Genomic DNA, 23,783 nt, shown 5'->3' with positions numbered 1-23,783 from the left:
ACTTGTGTTCACTTGGTCAGGTTCAACCACAAAAGGTGTTGAGGAAGCAATGGCCATTGTGGCAGAACGTTGCATCTTCCTGGAAGATGCCAGGTGGTCACAGCCAGTGGGACAACCTCTGAGAAACAAGGTCTCCTTCACCAATTCCCTTTGAAGAACTGTCTGACATTGCCTTCTCAGCGGCTCATCCTCTGACAAAGCCTCATCAAGGATTGTGAAAACTGCTGTGCCCTCTCAATGCCACCACTGGGCAAGGATTGAGACTGCCACTTCTGGGACTTCCGGGTTAGCGCCATCGCCTAATGGCGGATTCCCTCCGAGCTCCGGAGGGAATCGGCTTAGTAGGGGTCGGGTCCTGCCGCGGCGGCGACACGGGGACCCTCAGAAACCACAGGCGCTGAAGCCTGTGGACCTGGTGACTCAGCGGGCACCATTTGCGCCCCCCCGACCCGCGAAGCAGCCTTTTTAAAGGCTTCGGAACGGGGGACGGAGAGCGGTGCGGTGCTGAGAGTCGACTGCTTCCCCTGCTGAGTGAAGCCGCATGCCATGGACGGAGAGCGCTGACTTCTTTCTCTGAACATTTGGACTAAAAGTAACAACCCGTGAGTAATACGGAAATTGGACTTAAAAAGGGAAATTTTTCTTGGGAATTAGGCACGACCGGGGTAAGGTGCAAAGAGGAAGTCCGCCTACCCGCCTTGTAAACATCTTAAAGCAAGGATTTTATAACTAAGGTTGAGAGAACACCTTTCTCTTTTGTGGATAAAAGTAATTAATTCCACGTTTTGGCAATATAAGTGACTGTGCTGGAGGATAAGAGCTAAAATTGAGAGTGGAATTGTCACCCCTCCCCCAGGACCCGGGAGCGATCGGTGAGAGAGCCTGCTGAAGAGACATAGAAGACTTTGACAGCTGTCAAACTTGCTGTCAAAGTTGGGAAAAAAGGAGAACTTTGTTTCTGTTGTCTTTGCTGGTTATATTTGTTACAATTTGGTAATAAATTGTTAAAAATAAAGAAGAAAAGGCTAATTTGACTTTTGGGTTGGAACTGGAAGATACTAAGAAACCAGAACCCCTCTAGAGGGGGTTCAGGACATTACAAGAATGGCTGTAAGTGGAAAAACACTGGCTGAACTGGAGAGGACTTTTTTTCTCTTGGGAAAGTTACAAGAACAAAATGATGTTTTGGCTACAAATGTTACAATATTGAATGAAACAGTAAATAAAACTACTGAGCCGGGAAAGGACTTGACTCAAGTCTTTGCAGCTGAACAAAAAGGTTTTGCAGCTGAACTAAAAATCTCTGCAGCTGAACAAGAAATCTGAGAAATTTGAGAATGTGAGGAAAGAGATACATGATGATTTGAAGGAAAAGGAAGGAGGAGCTATAATGCCACAGATGATTAAGGAGAGCCAGAGGCCGGTTAAGATGGATACAAAGGAAAATAAGAACAGGATGATGAAAATTTGGTTTGAACTGAAGAATGGAGAATGGAGAGATCTCCTCATGTGGAGATCTGAAGACCTATGGATTACAAACCTGGCTAAAGTGGAAACTGGAGCTTTTGGGACATTTGGACTTAAGAGAAGCAAGAAACAAGATTTCGGCTCCACTTTTAAATATGGAGGCCTGGCTGGAAGAAACATGGACCTTATTGGGACAGAGCTTCTTCGAGATTTGGTGTTCAATATAAAGGACTATCAAAAAAACCGGCAGAGAGGAATCGAGAGAGAATTAAGAGCCTCGGACGTGAGGTCGCCAGGCTGACAGCAGATAGACTGATGGACATTTGTTGGGGTTCGAAACCGGGAAGGGGGGGGGCTTTGGGAATCCAAAGGTGTACAATTATACTCTGTTTCTTTTAATTTTGTTTTGCTACTAATATAAAAATGGGGAATTCGTGGAAGGGAATTGGGGTCGACCTTAGAAAAAGATTTCTAAGTATTGATGTATAAAGACTGAGGTTTATAAGTTAAAATTGGTTAACTAAAATGAATTAAAGAAAATAAGGTAAAGTTTGGGGATAAGAACTTGCTGAGCTAAAAATTGGAACTGGAATACAAGAAGGGGAGGTGTGGGGAAGTCAAGGAAATTGGTTATTGATAGTAAGGAATGTAAATTTTATGTGTTTTTAATTGTGTTTTTTTTTTTGTTTTTGTTTTTTTGAAAATTTCAATAAATATTTATAAATAAATAAATAAATAAAGAGACTGCCACTTCTGCAGGGGCTTCCCTGCCATTACTTCTCTGCCTTTACACACTGACTGCTCCCACAAAAGGCAGTGGCAGCTGACCTGGGGTGAGCTAGCTAAGCCCTGATAAGTTCACAAACAGTGGCTACTGCCTACCTAGGAAGCACCAGAACTGCAGTTGCTGCCGACATGAAGCCTTTCATGCTCGGTCCCCTCAGGGATCCACATAATGGCAGCAGTTAAATGAGGTGTTATGCTTGCTGCCACAGATGCTTCCAGGTCTCTTGTGTGCTGGTGCTTCCTTATTAACTTCCATGCTGCTACTGCAGGCGCTGACAGTCTCTAATTATTCCCCCCCCCCCCAAGCCAGAAAAGCTATGGGGCAAAAATAACCGCAACATGGGAGACAGGATTGTAGGGAGACAGACTGTTAGAAAACCAGGAAGAACTGAACAGACACAAAATGGTGGGGTGGGTTTTTGTTTTTTGTATTTAAGCAGCACATGGGGAGGAAAATGGGATGGGCCTAAACTTAAACAGAACATGTGCAGAAGGCGGCAACCAAGATGATCAAGGGTCTGGAAACCAAGCCTTCTGAGGAGTGGTTGAAGGAGCTGGGTATGTTTAGCATGGAAAAGAAGAGACTGAGAAGAGATATGAGAGCCATCTTCAAATATCTCAAGGGCTGCCACGTGGAAGATGGAGCAAGCTTGTTTTCTCCTGCTCAAGAGGAGCAATGGCTTCAAGTTACAAGAAAGGAGATTCCATCAAGAAGAACTTTCTAACAGTAAGAGCTGTTTGACAGTGGAACATACTCCCTCAGGAGGTTGCGGACTCTCCTTCCATGGAGGTTTTTACGCAGAGGTTAGGATGGCCATCTGACATGGACACTTTAGCAGATATTCCTGCATTGCAGGAGGTTGGACTTGATGACACTCGGGTCCCTGCCAACACAATTCTATGATTCTATGAAAAAGGTAAAAAACACCAGGAACCTCACCAAAAGGCTGGAGAGGGTGCACCTCCACAGGCACATACCTCCACATGTGGTGGGAGTGTCCCAAAATTCAACTATTCTGGACAACAGCCATACAAGAAATATGTAAAATAACTAAGCAAGTAATAGACATCACCCCAGAATTGGCCCTACTAAACATCTTCCAAGACAACAATGCCCATTTACACCACAAAGAACTCATAACCCACCTGCTCTCAGCAGCCAGAAACACCATAACCAGACACTGGAGAGACCTGTCAGGAGTAAACATGGACCAATGGTACCAAATAGTATGGGAAACAGCCCTACTAGAAAAATTAACTAATAAACTGAAACTCTGGAACTGACACGGGGACAAACAGAAGAAGACGCCTTCACCCCGGTATGGCTCCCCTTTATCACATACACAGCCCAACAGGACAATGACAATAATCCACCAACAGCATACAAATCAATATGGCTAACCTGATCCAAAACACACACACACCTCACTCACACACGAAAACAAAGATCACCACAGCCAATCACAAGCAAACAATCACACCCTAGGCCAACCCCAACCTCTCTCACCACCAAAGGAACACAAGTGAACAACACAAGCAACGCTGACACCAAACTCTACATACATTAAACATAATAGAAACACCGCCACCCGACCCCACCCCCATCCATCTTCCCTCTCTCCACCCCCCCCTTTCTTTTTTCTTTCTTTTTTCTTCTTCCCCTAATGCCTCAACAAATGAAACGGATTTGTAAAAATGTTACATGGAAGAGAAAAAAAATACGAGGCACTACACTTCTGTAAAACAAGAAAATCCTTAATAAAAAATATTTTTAAAAAAGGTAAAAAACAGACTTTTATAGAAGAGTGGCAGATGAAAATGATGGACTTTGCGGAACTGGTGAAGCTGACGGGGGAAATCCAAAACTAGCATGACCAAGTATTCCAAAAAGACTGGAGTAAATTTACACAATATTTGAAAGATCATTGTATGCAATTAACAACATTAGTAGGGTTATCTGAAGACTTGTAATAAGAAATTTTTTACCCTTCTACTTTTATTTAAACTTTGAGGTATTTTGTAATGAGTTATATTAGAATTGGAAAATATATAAAATGCTGTGATATAAAGGTTACTTTTGAAAGCCAAGAGGTGGGTGGGAAGGAAGTCTATAGCCTCTAAACAGCCAAAGAAGTTAAGTGGATAATAATGATGTGACTATATATTTTTAAATGGAAAATAAAAATTATTTTTTTAAAAACGGACTGTTAAATCACACACACAAACAGTTCACACTGAGTGAGCCCAACACACACCAGGGGAAAACTATTTCCTTAATAGGCAAGTCACACATACTCCAAGGGGCCCGCCACAAACTCCTCAACACCACAATCACAGCAGGCAATGCCAACAAGTAAGAGAAAAGAGGAGCTTCAGAGTCAGCAAAAAAGACACGAGGGACTGGCTTCAGCAGTGGCTTGAGTCAGGCAAGAATTAAAACTGGCGCTTCAGAGGGAGATAAACTGTTTAACTGCCTTTAAGCAAGTCAGTGTTTGCACCATCAAGCACTAGGCACTAGGCTGAGTTCATGCCCCACCTGAGACCATCTTGCTTGCACGGGAGAATGTCCCCATCCCTCTACAGAGGGATGATTTTCATTAGCCTGCTTTGATATTACTTTTGATCCACCTTGAAAAGATCCATATCCTGAAATGCAGAATATGACTATAGTAAATAAATTATGCAATCCCTCTGCTTCCCACATTCTAAAATTGCCTTCACTTTAAAAGCAGTGTACCAGAACAGTAAGGATTAGAAATTTGGATGATTTGGGTTTCTGTTCCCCCTTAAGAGGAAGCAGAGTTTTACACCCAAAACTACTGCACTTTTGCAGTGCTTCCACAGAAATCTACCATTGGGCACAGCCATGTCTTTAATTATGACCCTGCCATTTCTGGCCCTCCAATTCTACAATGCTCACTGATCATTTCGGAAATCCAACATTCGCAGGTGATGCAGGGTGGAAGTGATGTCTTGAGGGCAGATGCCAGTCAGCTTGCTTAGCTTCTTGATGCTGAGTTGCTTGTCATTTTGGTGATAAAGGCACTCCAAGATTACGCTTTTCCAATAAGCCATGTAAGAGAGACGACCCAAATCTGATAGCGGCTTCTCTGGGGATCCTGCTTGGCCTTCACGCTTTGATAGGAGATAACCTGAGAGAAAGCAGAAAACACTTAGGACTGGGCTCTGTACGGAAGCTAGCCTACCCTGTTTGAGTGTCTGCTCCTTATTCAGCTATAGAGTCAGGCACTCTGACTGGAATTTAAGTCAACAAAAACAGCCGTGGCTCTCAGACAGGACCCAGAAGCTCTTCTCTCCAGAGGTCACCAGCATTTCCCGCCCCCTTCCACACAGAGGTACAAGGAGACACATGATTCTAATCTGTGCTGAAGGCATTTTGAATTTTTCAGAAACATGGACAGAAATGTAGAACACCCTCCAATTAAGACCTTTGATTTCGGAAAAGGTCAACCAATCCCCCCCAGCCACCAAGAAGTGTTTCAGCACCAATTCCTATGGGATCATGGAAGCAAACGCTGGTAAATCAGTGGGAAAGGTCTTGCAGGCTTCACTACTTCTGACTGTAATTGGTTATAAACAGTGCCACTAGGTGGCAGATTTTTTCTATTACAGTGAAAAAAGTGAAACTTGCAAGAAAATATTGCAGAGCAGAGCTCCTCCTGTTCAGGGTTGTGGTCAAGAAATCATGGCCTTTCCCCCTGCCCCCCCCAATGGCCACAGTTGCCACTAGGCTTCTCATTCTTCACCCAGTTGTTTGGGGAATTTCCCCCCTCCTTTTTGTTCCCCATCCTCTATTGATTGTTTGCCTTTCTGCAAACCTTAAGGTTTCCTCCCTCTTCCTAAAGCATACCTCTCTCTCGTTTTTTTAGCAGCTCCATTTTGGCCATCATCCCGTTGGCACTTGCCAGCTGAGCTTGCTATGAGAGGCAAGGACAGATAGGTGGGGCCTCCAAACGGCCACAACCAATGACATGACCAAACCACTTCAGAGCATCCTAATGAAGCAGTTGCTAATAGAGGGTGCGCATGAACTCTATCATTGGTAATTAGGGAAATTAGATGTTCCAAGAATTATTTCAAACATAAATGGCACCTTGTATTATTAGGTGCCCAAATAATGGGCACTGTAACTCTAAACAGGGGAACACATTATGTATTACTGGAAATTAAGAGCAATTTTACAGGACTAGAAATGTAGATTCTGTATAGGTATGCTCAAAACAACAACGCATACCTCTGTGGACAGGAATCCAAACATATTTTGATCCCATTTTCTGGCAAACTCCCTCTAGGTCAACACAAGATGGTTTTGGAACTGGAAATCCAGGCACTTCTTTATCTCAATGCTTAATTTATCCAGAGTATTTTGGTCAAATTACGTTTTCTTGGCCCTCTTACTATTTTTAGTACTTCCCACAGTACTTCTCTCTTTCACTCCTGCTGTGTGAACACAGTGCTGACTCTGTCGATTCACTCATCCTTGCTAGATCCAGAATACAACTATTAACAACTGACTCACTTTTTAATCAGACATGTTATTTTTACCTTTGCTACCTCTACATATGCCTTCATCTCCTTCTCTTCCCTTACTTTCCAGAGAATGATCCAAAAGCCACTGATGTGAGCGACTTTATAGCAGATCTCATGTGGACCCTAGTTCACTAAAATATATGCCAAAATGTATTTGTAATGCCACAAGGCTGCTGTCACGTAACAGGGTGATCAAGCCAAGCCTACTGGTTCGAAGCAAGTTGTCTAACAGTTACAGTGGTACCTCGCAAGACGAATGCCTTGCAAGACGAATGCCTCGCAAGACAAAAGGGTTTTTCATTTTTTGAGTTGCTTCGCAAGACGATTTTCCCTATGGGCTTGCTTTGCAAGACGAAAACGTCTTGCGAGTTTGTTCCCTTTTTTCTTAAAGCCGCTTGAAGAGGTGCAGTTGCGACAGACCGTGCTTCGCAAGACGAAAAGACTCGTGGAACGAATTAATTTCGTCTTGCGAGGCACCACTGTACTCGTGAAATATATAGGTGATATGAAGCTTCTGTCGGCCATGGAAAACCCATTCAGTTCAGACTCCCTATGACTTGTCCTCATCAGCAGGCAAGTTTCAGGGTTACATTCTAGCTGCTACTTTCGAAAACAGGCCTGGAGGAACCTCTTGCTCCTGTTCTACAGGTGTTGCTGGACTACAACGACATTTTTGGCCCCTGGCCATGTGGCTGATGGGAATGTCAGCCCAGAGACATCTGGAGAGACCCAGGGCTTCTCTGTAGGAGATCCCAAGGACACTACATTACGTTAGTCAAGCTTTGAAGTTATGAAGTCCAAGGGCTGCTGCAAGATACCACTGTGAGGACTAAAAGGCAGATGCAACTTGATTTTCCAGGTGCAGAATTCACCAAAGATGCTCTTCCGCCCAGGTAGCAGGGCTCACCATTCACCTGTCTGTTTAAAAATTCTGTTTGAATCAACTCCCTCCACTCTTCATTTGTAAGTTCAAATACAAAACCAACCAATCTTCATAATCCGCTGACTTTTCACAAACCTTCAACTTGCACATCAGTCTCAACAATGTGATAGTAAAGCAAATGAAGGAGCTACTGTCTCAAGCTACTGTCTCAAGCACTTATGTAAACTAAGCATTAAAGCAGACTGTACATGGGCAAACTTTTGCATTAAAAGAATGCTAATGAAAGGGTTTTGCTGCTGGAAGGTCTTTAGCAGGGATGGGGAACCTATGGCTCTGCAGATGACCTCTGACTCCCATCAGCCCCAGTCAGCATGACCAATGGTCAGAGCCAGAGGTCCCCTCGTTCGGTTCTACAGTACATGTGTTTTTTCCTGACGATGAGTGAGTGAGCATCAGCATTCCTATAAGAGTGAATAATGTGGGCCTCACTCCTCACCAAATGGGAAGATGCCCATCAGAAGTGATGGTCAGTGATAAAAATAGAATATAAAAGATAGAAGGACTTGGCGAAAGGCAGTTAGCTTAGCTTTGGAACTGGCTCTTTGCTTTCCCTCCAGAAAGCAACGTGGCTGTATTCCCTTTGCGTTTGATGCCACTGCCATTGAGCCCTCCAGAAAACGCACCTTGCTTCTTTGTTTTCCTTTATGTGACGATCCTATAAGCTTTAAGGATATATATGCCTTTGTTCCTTTGTAATATTAATATTTTTTCTTGAATATTTAGTACAAAACTAATTTGAACAGAAAAATGGAAATTCTATATTTAATGCCTACATTTCCACAAGTTATAGAACTCAAATTAGCCATGTATACTGAGATACGTTCATTTTTCAGACAAACATTTATAATGGGAAATTAAACAGCAGCAGCTGCACAGATATGTCATAACCACCAGTAAAGGTAAAGGGACCCCTGACAATTAAGTCCAGTTGCGAAGGACTCTGGGGTTGCGGCGCTCATTTTGCTTTACTGGCCGAGGGAGCTGGTGTTTGTCCACGGACAGCTTCCGGGTCATGTGGCCAGCATGACTAAACCGCTTCTGGCGAACTAGAGCAGCGCACAGAAACGACGTTAACCTTCCCACAGGAGCGGTACCTATTTATCTACTTGCACTTCGTGCTTATGAACCGCTAGGTGGGCAGGAGCAGGGACCAAGCAACGGGAGCTCACCCCGTCGCGGGGATTTGAAACTGCCAACCTTCCGATCGGCAAGCCCAAGGCTTAGTGGTTTACACCACAGAATCAGTAGTGCCCTGGGACGTGGGTTGCGCTGTGGGTAAAACCTCAGCGCCTAGGGCTTGCCGATCGCATGGTCGGCGGTTCAAATCCCCGCAGCGGGGTGAGCTCCCGTCTTTCGGTCCTAGCTCCTGCCCACCTAGAAGTTCGAAAGCACCCCTAAGTGCAAGTAGATAAATAGGTACCGCTTTATAGCGGGAAGGTAAACGGCGTTTCCGTGTGCTGCGCTGGTGCTGGCTCGCCAGAGCAGCTTCGTCACGCTGGCCACGTGACCCGGAAGTGTCTCCGGACAGCGCTGGCCCCCGGCCTCTTAAGTGAGATGGGCACACAACCCTAGAGTCGGACATGACTGGCCCGTATGGGCAGGGGTACCTATCAGTAGTGCCAGCTAAAAATGTTTTGCTGTCTGCAGTGAAAGGCAAGATGGTGCCCACCTCCACTGAACACACAAAAGCCAGCCTGACTGGCAGCTCAAACTTATTTCCGCACCTAGCAACAGCACAGCAACCTCTACCACATCAGAAAGTTTTGGGGTGCAAGACAGGCTTTGAGGCACACACAGCTCCCTCCTCTAATAGGGCCAAGTGGTCAGGGGGCTCGGAAGAAATGGGTGCCCTCACCAGACCCAGCATCTGCTGCTTGAGGCAGCTGCCTTGTTCAGGGCTGGCCCTGATGGTCCACTTTACTCTCTTCTGAAAGAAGAAACCCATCTACTGATGTAGTAGATTTGCAAACTGGTCACTTTCCCTAATCAAGTTGTATTTCAGCCAAAACGCATAATAAATTTATGCTACTGTTTGTCAATAAATTCACACAAATATTTGGTCAAAAAAATAAGAAGTGGGTCTTCAAATGCTACAGGTGAGTCCCAGGAGTGAAAAGGGTAAAGACTACTGGTAAATGATTTGATGTGTTTGTTAGCCACTTTGCACGATGTAGTGGAAAAGACAGGGTATAAATAGCCTTTTAAACATACAAATAAAATTTCTGCCTCTCCACATGGCTAGGAAAGCAGGGAAGAAGAGCAAGTTCTGAAGTGCCATCTTAGATGTCCTTGTGGGCTGAAGTGTGATGAGGGGAGGAGGGGGGCTTGTGTGCAAGCATCTGGGGTGCAAGAAAGCAGTTGGGAAAAGGATGCTGGCCAGAATCCCAAAAAGTAGGCATTTCAGATAATTAATGCTCTTGAAATAACGTGCTGGAGAATTTGCATGGTTTCATAAACTTTAATCTGAAGCTGAAGAGAAAGGCAGAAAAATGAGAATATGCTTACTGAAATCAATGAGGAACCTGCCATAGCCCTTGCGCTGGTACTGGGGAAGAATCATTATGCAGGAAACATTGTATTTCTGCTGGCAGTGCTTCTCCTAGTAAGAGACACACACACACACACAAACACAGAAGATTAGCAAGATGGAAAAGAACTTCTTTTTGATGAGGAATTAATTGGGGTAAATCACAATCACCCCAAAAGCAAGTCTCCAAGGAAAGAACACAAGGTATTATCAAGCCACTGAACCTCTGTGATCACAGCCAGGAAGGAAAAGGAAGAAAGCACTGTCACTGAGCACACAAAGTTGCTTTCTGTAAACCTGTATCATTCATGTACCTAGTGCAATAATGTCTACCACTCCAAGTGACAGTGGTTCTCCGGGGTCTCAGTCACATAAGCCCTCCCAGTCCTGCTACCTGTGATCCTTTTTAGTTAAAGATGCTCAAGAATGAACCTGCACCACCACCAATTATGGCCCCTCCCCTGTAATACATCATTTCAGGACCTTGTACTTACAGCAAACTTCTCTCCCTACTTCTCTACAAATGGCTTTTCAAATCCTCAGAGATTTCCAAAGCAATAAAGAACCTTTGTGGGGGGTGGGGGTAAGACAAAATAAAAGTCCATCTGCAGGTGGGCTTGTGGGGGGGGGATAGGATGGCCATAGATTAAGGCTACATTATTTCCTTTTCTGAAAGTGTTGAAGTAAAAAACAACTTCTATTTTTTTTGGGGGGGGGTGTTAAGACGGGCCTTTCAAAGTAACTCTCTGTCCCTGTGTGAGAAATACTAAAGCCACATTCAGCCTCCATGGTCTCTTTCCCAAAATGCAAACAAAAGCTCTGAAATGAGATCAGCATCTGATTTGAGAAGCAAGCTCATTGGAGGTAACAATTAATGTTTACTTCACCAACTAACTCTCCTCCTCACCACCCAAGGGACTAGGAAGTCATTTAAAACCCTCTCCCCTCAGAGCTGCCAGGCTGGAATTCATGCTCCTTAGAGAATACACTCTGTTCAACAGCATAAAAAAGAAAGCTGCTTTGATTAACTGCTTCAATTCCCTGGATTCTGCTTATGCAGAACTTTAAAGGCTGTTTGGAACCCATAAAATTATACCCATCACTTCAGAAGTGTGACTGGACACTAGTTTGGTTAGATCCACTACACTAAGGAGGGAGAAAATTTAGATCTGCTGAAAAATGACTTTCAGTTTACGCACAATTCAAATCCAATTATATTTTCTTGGATACGAGTCATACCAGTGTGAATAGACTTTTCCAGAGGTATAGCCAGTCTTATCACACACAAGACTTGACAGGAAGAACAAAAGAAAGTTTATAGTCTTTTTGCATACACTAGGTATTTGGCCATAGTCAGGGTTGTGTGTATGAAGCAAATCCACACAAGCACAAAAAAGTGTGGAATGCAATATTGGGTGCAGAATTCAGTTTATTGAGAGTTTCAGTCTCAAAAAGACATTCCCAGCCTTTTTTCTTTTAAGTGCAAGCATAGGCATGAGAAAGTGTATGGCCAAAGTTCCTGCACATGTCAGCAGGAAAAGTTCCAGGAGTTAAGCAACGGCCTGCAGTGCCTTGTGCCTCTCCTCGTGATTAGCAAAAACAGAGCAATCAATTAAGCAAAAGCTTAAGGATCCAGCTTTTCACCACCCAATATTTGGATTAACTTGGTGCAGATTTTTTTAAAAGTGCATGATAGATACGCTCCTGGTTTATAGTTCCCTTAGGTATTGTCAGGACACCAACAGAACACCAACAAGTGGAAATTCCCCCACCGCTCACCTTGGAGAAATAGCCAACCAGGTGGCAACCCTTCATGTCATTTTGCGTCAGCACATAGAAGAGAAATGGCTCCACATCATAATAGAGCGTCTTGTGATCCAGGAAGAGTTTTGCTAATAGACACAGGTTCTGGCAGTAAATGGTACTGACGTTGCCATCCACCTTAGAAAAATGGAGAACAGGTCAAGACACTATCCCTCATGAACTGCTAGCAGGCCACAACACAAAGTGATTTGCTTAAATCAAGTAGGATTATACCAAACAGATACAAACCATCTAAGGACTTGTAGCTTCAAGAACTAAAGGATGCAGCCTGAGGTACGCAGTCACTTTGAGAAGCCCAAAGCGGCCAGCGCTCCTCACACTACCAACCTTTTCCTAAGAGGGATGAACAACATAAAATGCCAATATACTTCGGTTTTGCAGCCAATCATTACTGAATGGAATGAGACACTCATTAAATATTACAAAAGTAAGACAGTTCTGGGTTGTTGTTTTTTAAAAGTGGGCTGCCCTCAGCCTCCCAAAGAGGGGATTCTAGCCATGATTAGAGCCCATTACAAGGGAATTAGGTTCCTACAACAGTTCTTCTCTGGGAAGCTCACAGCAGATTATGCCCCAGAGATTCAGGCTGGGACATAAACAGCAGCTAATAATCTTTGACACTTACCTCAAAGACTGAAACATTGCTCTTCCTGTAAATTTCATTGGCTGGGGGATGAAACCAGCCACACTTCTTCATGTGTTGCTGAAGGATAGTTCTGCTTTTCATATACTTAAGACAGAATTCACAAATGTACAGCTTAGGCAGCCTGCAAGATTAAAGGCATGGATGCATTGAGCAGTTTTGCAAGGTTACAACTTGAGGCAATCAGTACTGTTATCTCTACTGTGGCAATTCCCATAAAGGTCCATTGTCTTAAAGCTGGGTATACAGGAGGCAATATAGAAACAAAAAAAGCATAAGAGCAGGTTAAAATGTGTATTTGGTTGGATTCAGTTACTGAGACTGAGGGTCTTAACAAAGACCCCTTAGGATTACTTCTAGCCTAAAGTTTACCAAGGGTGTCCATCACTGGATAGGAAGGGACCCCGTAGGCCCCTTTCCAGTACTGTCCCTCCACCCCTTAATTTATGCAACTGGCAACTGGAACATACATAGGAAGCTGCCTATTATCAAGTCAGACCTATTGGCCCATCTAGCTCAGTATTACTTCCACAGGCTGGCAGCGCTCCCCTGGGTTTCAAACAAGGGGCCTTCCTAAATCTACCTGGAGATGCTGGTGATGAAACCTGGAACCTCCTGTATGCAAAGCAGATGCTGTACCACTGAGCTATGACCCTCCCCATCATACAAATTTCAATAAAACAGAAATTCCGCTCTTCTGTTTCTTTGCTGCACGGCACAGAAAATAAAGAACACTTACATCTACAAAATGTTTAATAAAACAAAGTCTTTCAGTATGTTAATCCCAAAGATAGGAGGAAGCTCAGCTCTGATTATTCTGAATACTTCTTTCAGTTATCACTAAATATTGTCTGGTTTTCCTTGGTTATAAGTAGAGCAGATCTGTACCTATACTGTATGTGAAGATGATCAGAGAAACAAGGAACCCAGCACAATTTGGCATGCTGACATTTCTGTGCTTGTGTTTGTTTAAAAACAAGTTGCCAACTCTCACAGTTGCAAATGCAATGCCTTTACTTCAAGAAGAAAATCAGTGGCAGAAGGATCTGAGGGGGGCCGGGCAGTTTCAAAATCCCGTGTCTCCAATCCTTGCTACTATTTTTGCACACCAGCCACTACACTCAAATTTCCATGCTCTTTGCTCTTTCCTCCCCCCCCCCCATGTCACAGTACTTACTAAAATATATTAATTCTTTGATAGCTTCAACCTTAAAAAAAATATGCTACACAAGCAAATACCTGTATACATAATATATACATTGCATGATTTAACTTGGTCACACATTTGGTTTGTTCAGAGGACATCCAGTCCTAATTTTAAGGAAGAGCATGTCTTTACAGTATGAGCTTGTCAGGCTTAACACATAGTTACACTTTATTTCCTACTCCTGCTAAACATTCAGCTGCATAATGTAAACTGTATGATAGAGAGGAGGCCTGTGTTGTACCTGGAATACTCTTGTGGGTATGGAGAGGAATACCAGGTGTGGATTTCATATTTCCCAAACTCGATGACTGATGGACAGCGGACTTGTGGATCAGGGGCTCCTGTTACTCCTACTTTCTGTAAAAGAAACAAATATCTCTCCAAGTTAACAACAACAAAAGCACTACTTAACAGATCCAGCAATCCAGGAAAGAAGGAAAAGCTTTGCGATAGCACAGTTTTCTTCCACTGAACTACAGTGGTACCTCGGGGTTAAGAACTTAATTCGCTCCGGTGGTCCATTCTTAACCTGAAACTGTTCTTAACCTGAGGTACCTCTTTAGCTAATGAGGCCTCCTGCTGCCGCCGTAGCACAATTCCTATTCTCATCCTGAAGCAAAGTTCTTAACCCGAGGTACTATTTCTGGGTTATTTCTGGGTTAGTCTGTAACCTGAAGCGTATGTAACCCGAGGTACCACTGTAATTCACAAAGCAAGAAAAATATAAAGCCAGGTGTGCTAGTAAAAATGCTAGTCCAATCCGTCTTAGCATTATGCTTGCCTGTTAAGAGTAATCTAAAGGAATTACCATATTTTTCGCTCTATAGGACACACCCGACCATAGGAGGCACCTTGTTTTAGAGGGGGAGAACAAGAAAAAAAAATTCTCCCCCTCTCTGCTCAGTGCACCTTCAGCAAAGCGGCAGGAGAAACGGAGCCCCTTCCATTTCTCCTGCCGCTTCGCTGAAGGGGCGCTGCGCAGAGAGGGGGAGAATTTTTTTTTCTTGTTCTCCCCCTCTAAAACAAGGTGCGTTCTGCTCATTCAAGGTGTGTTCACCTGAAGCCTCCGGAGTGCAGCGGGCATTCCTGCTGCACTCTGGAGGCTTCAGGCAGCTACCTTGGAAGCCTGGAGAGCGAGAGGGGTCGCTGCGCACTGCCCCTCTCGCTCTCCAGGCCTTCAGTGAAGGCAACCCGAAGCCTCAGGAGTGCGGCGGGAGTTCCCGCTGGGCTCCGGAGGCTTTGGGTTCCTTTTGACCTGCTCTTTGGGGCTGGCGGGGGGAAGCGCTGCTTTCCCCCACCGCCAGCCTCAAAGACCAGGTCGGGGAGCAGTGCAAAGGCTGCATGCAGCCTTCCCGCTGCCCCCCAGCTTGTGGGGCTGGCAGTGGGGTGAAGCGCTGCTTTCCCCCACTGCCAGCCTCAAGGATTCCTGAAGCCTTCGGAGAGCAGCGCGAGTTTTCATTGTGCTCTGCAGGCTTCGGGTTCCTTTTGCTGAAACCGGGAGAGCAAGACTCTCCTGGCTTCAGCGAAAGGAACCTGAAGCCTCCGGAATGCAGAGGGAACTCGTGCTGCGCTCCGAAGGCTTCAAGCGGCTATCCCTGAAGCCTGGAGAGCAAGAGGGCTTGGTGCGCACCAATGCCTCTCGCTCTCCAGGCTTCAGCGAAAGCAATGCGAAGCCTCCGGAGCGCGGAGGGAGCGCTCCCTCTGCGCGTCGGAGGCTTCGCGTTGCTATCGCTGAAGCCAAGGAGCCTGCATTCGCTCCATAGGACGCACACACATTTCCCCTTAATTTTTCGAGGGGGAAAAGTGCGTCCTATAGAGCAAAAAATACGGTAATAGCCACTTAATAAATCCAAGGAAATAAGTGACTCCTGAAAAAGCAAAAGGGAGGGAAGGAAGCAGGGGCAGGCAGGCGTGTATCCCAAGTGCACCTGTAATAGACAGCACAGAACCTGGTTAGGAACTGCAACAAAAGGCAATGGGTGACCTACAAGCCTACAAACAGGGTTTTGTTTTGTGTAAGTTTTCAAAACTCAAGATGCAACACCTCTCTCTCAAGTATATTTACATCAAACCAGAAAAGTGTCACCAAAAGAAATATATAGAAATACCGCAAACTGTATCCTTAAATTTTTCAGAGCACAAGGGGGCTTTTTCGTCCCCACGGCTCTAAAATTATACAAGGCCAAAATGTTGGCACAGCTCCTTTATGGATCCTTTCTGGGCCCCACCTTCCTCTGCTTTCTCCCCCCTTGAGAGAGCTCAATCCAAACTCCTTAGAGCTCTCCTCCAAGTCCCCAAATGCATTTCAAAGGCATGGGTTAGACTAGAAACGGGGATGATGAGAGTGGAGGCTTCTATCTGTCTAACATCAATCTACAAATGGCTGACACTAAATCTGCTCCCACGAGGAATAGCCACACTGATCTTCTGCGACCAATTCCAGTCAGGCTGGCAGACTGCAGTCCTGAACACCCTTCAGAAACTGGGTTTTGCCCCTCAAGCCCTTCTGAGCCTGGGGTTGGGCCAGGCAAAAGCAATGGTTAGGCAAAGAATTATAGACACCGAGAGACAACAGGAGTGCTCAAGGTGCCCCGACTATAAAATTGGAGAAATCGAGAGAGATATAGCCGCACTGGCAGCATATCTCATCTTTCTCGTATCTAAAAATGCAAGAAGAGCTTTTACACTCGCCAGAAGCTTGGCTCTGCCCTCGCCAGTCCTGGAAGGAGCCTTTTAAAAAGTCCCATATTCTCAGAGACCTTGCGCCTGTTCACTGGGGGAGATAGGAAGCCCAGAACACTTGTTCTTTAGATGTCTCTCTTATGAAGAGGCACGTAGTAAGACCATTGATCCCCTACTGGTGAGGCTCACTAACCTCACAAAAAATTGACCTTTTTAACCTCGCAAAAAATTTAACCTCGCAAAAATTTGACCTTTTCCTGTTAGGCAAAGATCAGAAGACGACCTGGATGGTCGCCAGATTCTGTGTACAGGTCTGCAGGCGCAGACCATCTTCCAACTCAAACTAGTTCGTTAAGAAAATCCCCAAACTCGGTTTCATGGGTGACTCTGGGTCAACTCCCTGTGGTAGTTTATTGTTGTACATTGTTTTAATTGTTTGTTTTCCTTCTGTGACTGTACCCCCAAGTGTGTTTTATAAGCTGGTCTCCGACCATAATAAATTATCTATCTATCTAGAAATACCCAGATTATGGGGAGCTATCCAGTGGAAGATGCAATGAAATCAAGTATTTCATGTCCACTTATTTCAATGGGTCTATTTTGTGCACAACATAGTTGGGTATCATTCATTTAAAAAAAATGGCAAAGGTGTTTTGCAAGAAGAATCATGGCCATCAACCCTTAAGGAAATTATCTTCCTTTGGGGCAATCTGCACACCTCTGGCCTCCATTGTTATTTTTCATGCATGTATAAGGTAAAATATAGCTTTCCCTTTCTACCCACCCCCTCCCCAGACACATTTTCTTCTTTATATACACTATGAAGAATTGAGGATGCTTTGCAAATTACATCTACAAGCAAAGGCTCAGGAGTGAATGGAAGAGAGAAAATGCTGGTTAGACTTCCAACACTCTTTTCTCTCAGTTACAGAAAGGTAGCCGTGTTGGTCTGCCATAGTCAAAACAAAAAAATTTTTTTCCCTTCCAGTAGCACCTTAAAGACCAACTAAGTTAGTTCTTGGTATGAGCTTTCGTGTGCATGCACACTTCTTCAGAAAATTCTTTTCTCTCAGTTTACATTGTGTATTGAGAAAAATAAACTATACATTAAAAAGACTTGCTTAGTGGTGATATTACTATTATGTCTTGCATCCTAATACACCTGTAAGTTCTGTAGTGTGTGTTCACATTGAGCTCCTAGTGCTGTTTTTAGTGACAGAAGTATTTCAAATCCCAGGACATTTGGAAACATCAAGTTCTAAACAAGTGCTAAAAGCATTTTATCTACTATGGAAGGTCCATCTCTTACCTTCCCTCCCTTTGCACACACCCACATTTCTTCAGCACTACGAAGTCAGTGCAGATAGTCCCTCAGTGGGGGCCAGTTAGGTCAGCTTAGCCAACACAGAAACGCTTGCTTAAAGCAATTTCTTTTCCCCTTTGTTTTTCTATAAACTACAGGGCACTTTTCAATGCTCAGATGCAGGAAGTGGCATCTGAGTCTCCTCCTTTCTCTCACACACAGCTCAGTTCAAGTGCAATCCCACGCTATACTTAGGTGGTTCAACAAGCCTCACACACCTGCCTCTACCCCTCACTGTAATCCAATTCTTCAGTTGGAAAACTATGGACCTGTGCTTGCCCTACCAAGCAGGATTTTAACTCAGTCTGCATGCCTGGTTTGGAGGGCAACTAGAGTTAAAGTCTGCCTCTGTTTGGCTGGAACTGCAAGGTAACCCCATGCAGTGCAGCATTGTGGGATTGGAGGGAGGGCAGGAGCACCCAACTACAAGTTTTGCTCATAACACTCCAAAATGAGGTTTGGTGATGTGAGCACCAGTCCTATAATTTAATTATAACATGGGGTGCCATCAGTTCATAAATATTTATACCTGTGGCCCCCAAAAAACATGATTTATTCGACTGAGAAAAACCATTGTGCCCATGTGTTTCCGCCTCGTTCAGACTGCGTTTTCAGACTTTGTTTGTAGTCTAAGATTTAACCAATTTCCCAGTTTGGAAGTAACAGTAAACAATGGTTTTAACGAACGCTGAAAGTATTTCAGTGCAGTGCAAGAGAAAAAAGAGCATGCAGGTATAACACTCATTCTCAGTCTTATAAACCATAGCATATTTGATTGGAATTCTTTCATCTGTCGGAGAGCCTTGGGGGTAAAATAGAGCAGATAACTTATCCAAATAAATGGCCTCAGTGACCAAAAATGCACCCTTAACACAGACTGCAATGACAGAGAACTTATCCCTGTAACTGTGCAGAAAAGATTTCTAATTTAATTTCAGAACATAAAAGTGCTAAACAGGAACTGGTGACCAGCTTGTGTCTTGAAATAATATTCATACTGATTTACTCTTTACCCAAACTGTGCTAAAAGCACTTTGGAATTCTCTTATCATGAGAGATACTGATGGGATTTTTAAAGGACAGCAGTCTCCATCCTGGTCCCTTCCAAATGCTTAGAACTCAAACTCTCTTTATGGTAGTTGTAGTTCAAACATGTGGCGGTGATCAAGATGGGAAGGGCTGGATTAGGATAAGAGCTGGGTCTAAACCACTGAGCCTAGGGCTTGCCAATCAGAAGGTCAGTGGTTCAAATCCCCAAGACAGAGTGAGCTCCCGTTGTTCGGTCCCTGCTCCTGCCAACCTAGCAGTTCGTAAGGACGTCAAAGTGCAAGTAGATAAATAGGTACCGCTCCGGTGGGAAGCTGAATGGCATTTCCGTGTGCTGCTCTGGTTCACCAGAAGTAGCTTAGTCATACTGGACACATGACCTGGAAGCTGTCTGCGGACAAACTCTGGCTCCCTTGGACAGTAAAGCGAGATGAGTGCCGCAACCCGAGTCGTCCACGACTGGACTTAACGGTCAGGGTCCCTTTACCTATGTCTGACTACCAGGAGAAGGCTCCTCCCATGAATAATAGAGACCCCTGGCTGGCCAGTGCTAGAAACAGGATGCTGCACTATGATGGACCTTTGGTACAATTCAACAAGGAAATCCTTCTGTTTTTATACAAAAGTTAAGGCAGAACCATTTTTTCTCCAAAAGTTTGTAGACATTTCTTGTTTTGCCATTTTTCTTCCACCTTTACATTTGAATAATCTCAAAGCAGCAATAAGGAAACAGCTATATTCACCAAATCTCTTTGTTCTTCCCTCATATCTTGCCATGCCAGAAAACAACCTGATGTACCTTTCCACAGCAATACACAAATAAAATCTCTCAGTTACTTAATAGTGTGCACAATAGCAAGTTCAACTGTTCTAAACATCACCTCTTCGCCACTGATTGAGTCCCAGGGCTCTTTCTTCCCCTTTTCTTTTTTAAGGAAAAAAACCTGAGGGATTGGATGGGTTTTCCTAAGGGAAAGGCTGCAACAGCCAATTTACTTTCCCTAAGATACAAGATATCCTCAGTCAAAAGAGAAAAAAGCACACAATAGCCAAATCAAAATCATGTTTGATGCTAGAAACTGTCTTGCAATTGGCTCCTCAAGTATAATGGGTAGCACAAGTTCAATCACCCAAACTGAAACTCAAGAATTCTACCACCTGATAGAAGCCAATTTAAGAACACATCATTCCATGGAAGAATGAGAGACACACAATACAGTATCTATGGAAATCCACAATTCAAAAAGCGTAGTTTAGAATTGCTAATCCCAGACAGGACAGCGTTGAAATTACTCAGCTCACAGTCTGTTGCCAACAGAACCACACTGGTTTACATGGAGATGCTTCAAGGATGCTCTCAGACTGCACCTGTGGCACTGCCTTGCATGTTTGTGCCTTCTGGATGGCCACTGAATTCTCCTCCAAATAGATGCCTGAGATAAAGGTGGAGTCCCAGTTCCAGTACAACTGCTTGCACATCATAACAGCTCAAAGTCCCATCAAAGCAGACGTCTAACTCCCACAACGGTGGCACCCGGCCACAGACCACTCCCTCCGGCAGACGGTCTCTCTTCAACAACTCAGCCAGCCATCCTTGCACCTCTGCTCAGCGTATTCCGATTTGCTCAGGTGTGGCACTCTGCTCTACCTGGATACGCACTGCGTCAGCAGCTCAGCTGAGTTTAACCCAATCCCTGCCAAACTTACACTCACAAGTCTTTGCAAAGTTATGGTATATACAATATCAGCAAGAAAAGAGAACAGTAATATTTATCAGATGTTGCAAAGAGATGTAGGGCTGCTTACTAACTCATGAGCAAGTACTCTGGATTTTACACCATGCTATATATGCTAAGCAATTACTTTCAAAAATCAGAAGTCTACATAGATCAGAGATTAACTAGTTTGTGCTGTCTGAAAGGCCTGAAGCTGGCTGACCAAAAAAAACCTGTTACAAAAATAATATATTTGCACCAGCCATTCTAATTTATGCACAGAGTGCACCTATATAAACACAACTAAATATAAAAGCGTCAATTTCAGAGGACATCATTGTGGTCCTTACTTTAATGGCAGAAGCTAAAATATTTGTGGTCTTTGCTGTCACCAGCTTATCTTGGTCTATAAAAGAAGACTCATGTAATAATCAGCTAAGCCTCCTGGATGAGATAATGATGAGCAGTGTTAGAAACTCAGATATACAAGCCAGGTGCCAAGTGACACCTTAAACCTTGGTTATGGCCACCACAACGGAATGTCTATTCACCAGGGGGTTGGACTAGATGACCCTAAGGATCCCTTCCAACAATTATACGCTTCTATGATCTCAACTACATTGCTTGACTGTCCCAATATGTAAGGAGGAGAAATGCAGCAGAAATGGAAAAGATGTAAACTATGGACTAAGGCAGAGGTTTTTAAACTGTGGTTTGTGAGTTCCATTTGGGTGGCCTGTGGAAAGGCTGTAGCACAGTCAAATAGATCTGTATTCAGCCCTGCACTTACTTTCCTTGATGTGATGATGGAGGACTAAGGTGCCCAGCAAGGGGTCCATGATTTGCATAGCCGCGCAGAAGCACAAGACTCACAACTTTTACTGCACATGAGTCATCTGGCTCGATTGAGACGTCAGTCACCAACCTGGTGCCCAGAAATCTCCATGTAGTTGCAACAGGACCCTTGCCAATAGCAAACGTGCATGGTGCACAGTGAATTCCGAACACTGGTGATGAGGTGATTACCTCTTTAAGCAAATATTTGTAAAAAGAGCATACTAGCAACACATGAGCCTTTGTTTCTGTATTCCCATCAACACATGGATATATATGACCCTGGAATCTTCCTGTTACAGAAATACCAATAAGCTTTCTTTTCAATTTCTTCATCTGCTTACTCCAAAGGTTCTGCTGGCTTTTGTATTTGTCTTCTTCCAGGCAGAGGGTCATCAACACCTCCCAAGAAACAGAACCCATAAGCCTCCTTTCTCCTGCAGTTTTGAAACAGGACATACCGTATCTGTACCAATACAGCCATGCAGGAGCTGAAGGGCCATGCTTAGACAGATGTGCACAAACATGGAATATTGAACAATCTACCATGCCTCTGCATTATGCCAATGTCCTTTATACAGAACACTGAACAACAAGCAAACTCCCCTCACAAATGCCGGGCAAGCCCTTGCAGAATTCAATGTGCACTAAAACAGGGAGGAAGAAATGTCCAATACGGGAAGGTACAGACTTACTCTGATTCAGTTTTGAAGCAAGCAAAGCTATTGTATAGCTTTGGCATGCAAGTCTTACAATCTTGGACAATCCTTGATCCCCACTCGTCAGCCCCATGTTTCTGGGCTATAATATTTTAAGTTTGCCTCAGAGCTGCCTGCTTATCTCTCATCAGCATCACACCTCATCACTTCTTATCAACTGGCTGGTTCCCAGAAAATCCTCAGTAAACTACCTTTCTCAATCTTCTCAGTACTATGCATCTTATGACTAATATACCCCTGTAAAAAGGTAAAGGAACCCTGACAGTTAAGTCCAGTCACAAACGACTCTGGGGTTGCGGCACTCATCTGGCTTTACTGGCCGAGGGAGCCGGCAGCATTTGTACACAGACAGTTTTTCCGGTCATGTGGCCAGCATGACTAAGCCGCTTCTGGCGCAACGGAACACCAAAACCAGAGCAGCACACGGAAACGCCGTTTACCTTCCTGCCGGAGCGTTACCTATTATCTACTTGCACTTTGACGTGCTTTCGAAGTGCTAGGTGGGCAGGAACTGGGACAAAGCAAAAGGAGCTCACCCTGTCGCGGGGATTTGAACTGCCGACCTTCCGATCGACAAGCCCCAGGCTCAGTGGTTTAGACCACAGCGCCACCCGCACCTCTATAGGAGTCTACTAACCATACCTTTGCAAGCAAGCTTCATTCAATTTTACCTGCAGTGCTTGCTCCTGAATATCTCTGAACAACTCCATATCTTTCTCAGTCATAACATCTGGACCTCCAAGAAGCCATTCTTCATTTTCCTGTTTTCCATCCCAGCCATCCTGATTGTCTGAAAATGAACACACAACGACAAATGGAATTTCCTGAAATTAAGCAGCTGAATATGTAAGGTGGTCACAGGATAAATAACTATCTAAAAGGGGTTATTGCACTTATTGCACTAAGAAGTTTTGAAGTTCATGGCAGGCTACCCCTTTATACTAAACTGTGACATACCAACATAGACCCTTCCACCCCACCACCTGGCAGCTTCAGTTCTTCCAGTGGTATAACCATTCCACTCTCACCCATCAATACTTCTTGGCTTTGGGAGAAGGCATAGTCCCCTGGACTGTGGAAATGTGCTCTCAGTCTAAACCAACCTCACATGGCTGTTGTGCCAGGAAAATGGGGAGGAGAACTATATATGCCACCTTGAGCTCCTTGGAGGAAAGGTGCAATGTAAGTCTAATAAAATAAATAAATATTCTTACAATCTTAACAAACACAAAATAATACACACTAACCTCCACTGCTTGGACTGTTGTCCACAAATGAAAAGATATATTATGATTATTTTAGCATATACACTTTGCCAGGGTTCTGTGGTGTATTTGAAGATGACCCTTTAATTGTACGTGGTTATATCTACTGCTTCCACCCAAGTACCTTCAGCAGAATGTATTGTGCCCCAACAACATTTATGATAATGTAAAAAACAACAACAAAGTGTTGAAGTTTCTTCAGAATCTGTT

General features: G+C 44.1%; 1 protein-coding gene across 2 annotated transcripts in view; it reads right to left on the bottom strand.

Moving 5' to 3' along the window:
- The window catches only part of KAT6A (lysine acetyltransferase 6A), a 98,432-nt gene that overhangs the window by 20,149 nt on the left and 54,500 nt on the right, over window positions 1–23,783 (bottom strand). For both annotated transcript variants that reach the window (XM_053401568.1, XM_053401569.1), the window contains 6 exons: window positions 22,980–23,098; window positions 14,190–14,305; window positions 12,724–12,865; window positions 12,054–12,215; window positions 10,253–10,346; window positions 5,174–5,405 (listed from right to left, as the gene is read on the bottom strand). In XM_053401568.1, coding sequence (XP_053257543.1) covers window positions 5,174–5,405; window positions 10,253–10,346; window positions 12,054–12,215; window positions 12,724–12,865; window positions 14,190–14,305; window positions 22,980–23,098 — 865 coding nt within the window. The remainder of the gene's footprint in view (window positions 1–5,173; window positions 5,406–10,252; window positions 10,347–12,053; window positions 12,216–12,723; window positions 12,866–14,189; window positions 14,306–22,979; window positions 23,099–23,783) is intronic.

Source organism: Podarcis raffonei, chromosome 8 (assembly GCF_027172205.1).
Source record: "Podarcis raffonei isolate rPodRaf1 chromosome 8, rPodRaf1.pri, whole genome shotgun sequence".
NCBI classification, from domain to species: Eukaryota; Metazoa; Chordata; class Lepidosauria; order Squamata; family Lacertidae; genus Podarcis; species Podarcis raffonei.
This window is presented reverse-complemented; position numbering and strand designations above follow the sequence as displayed.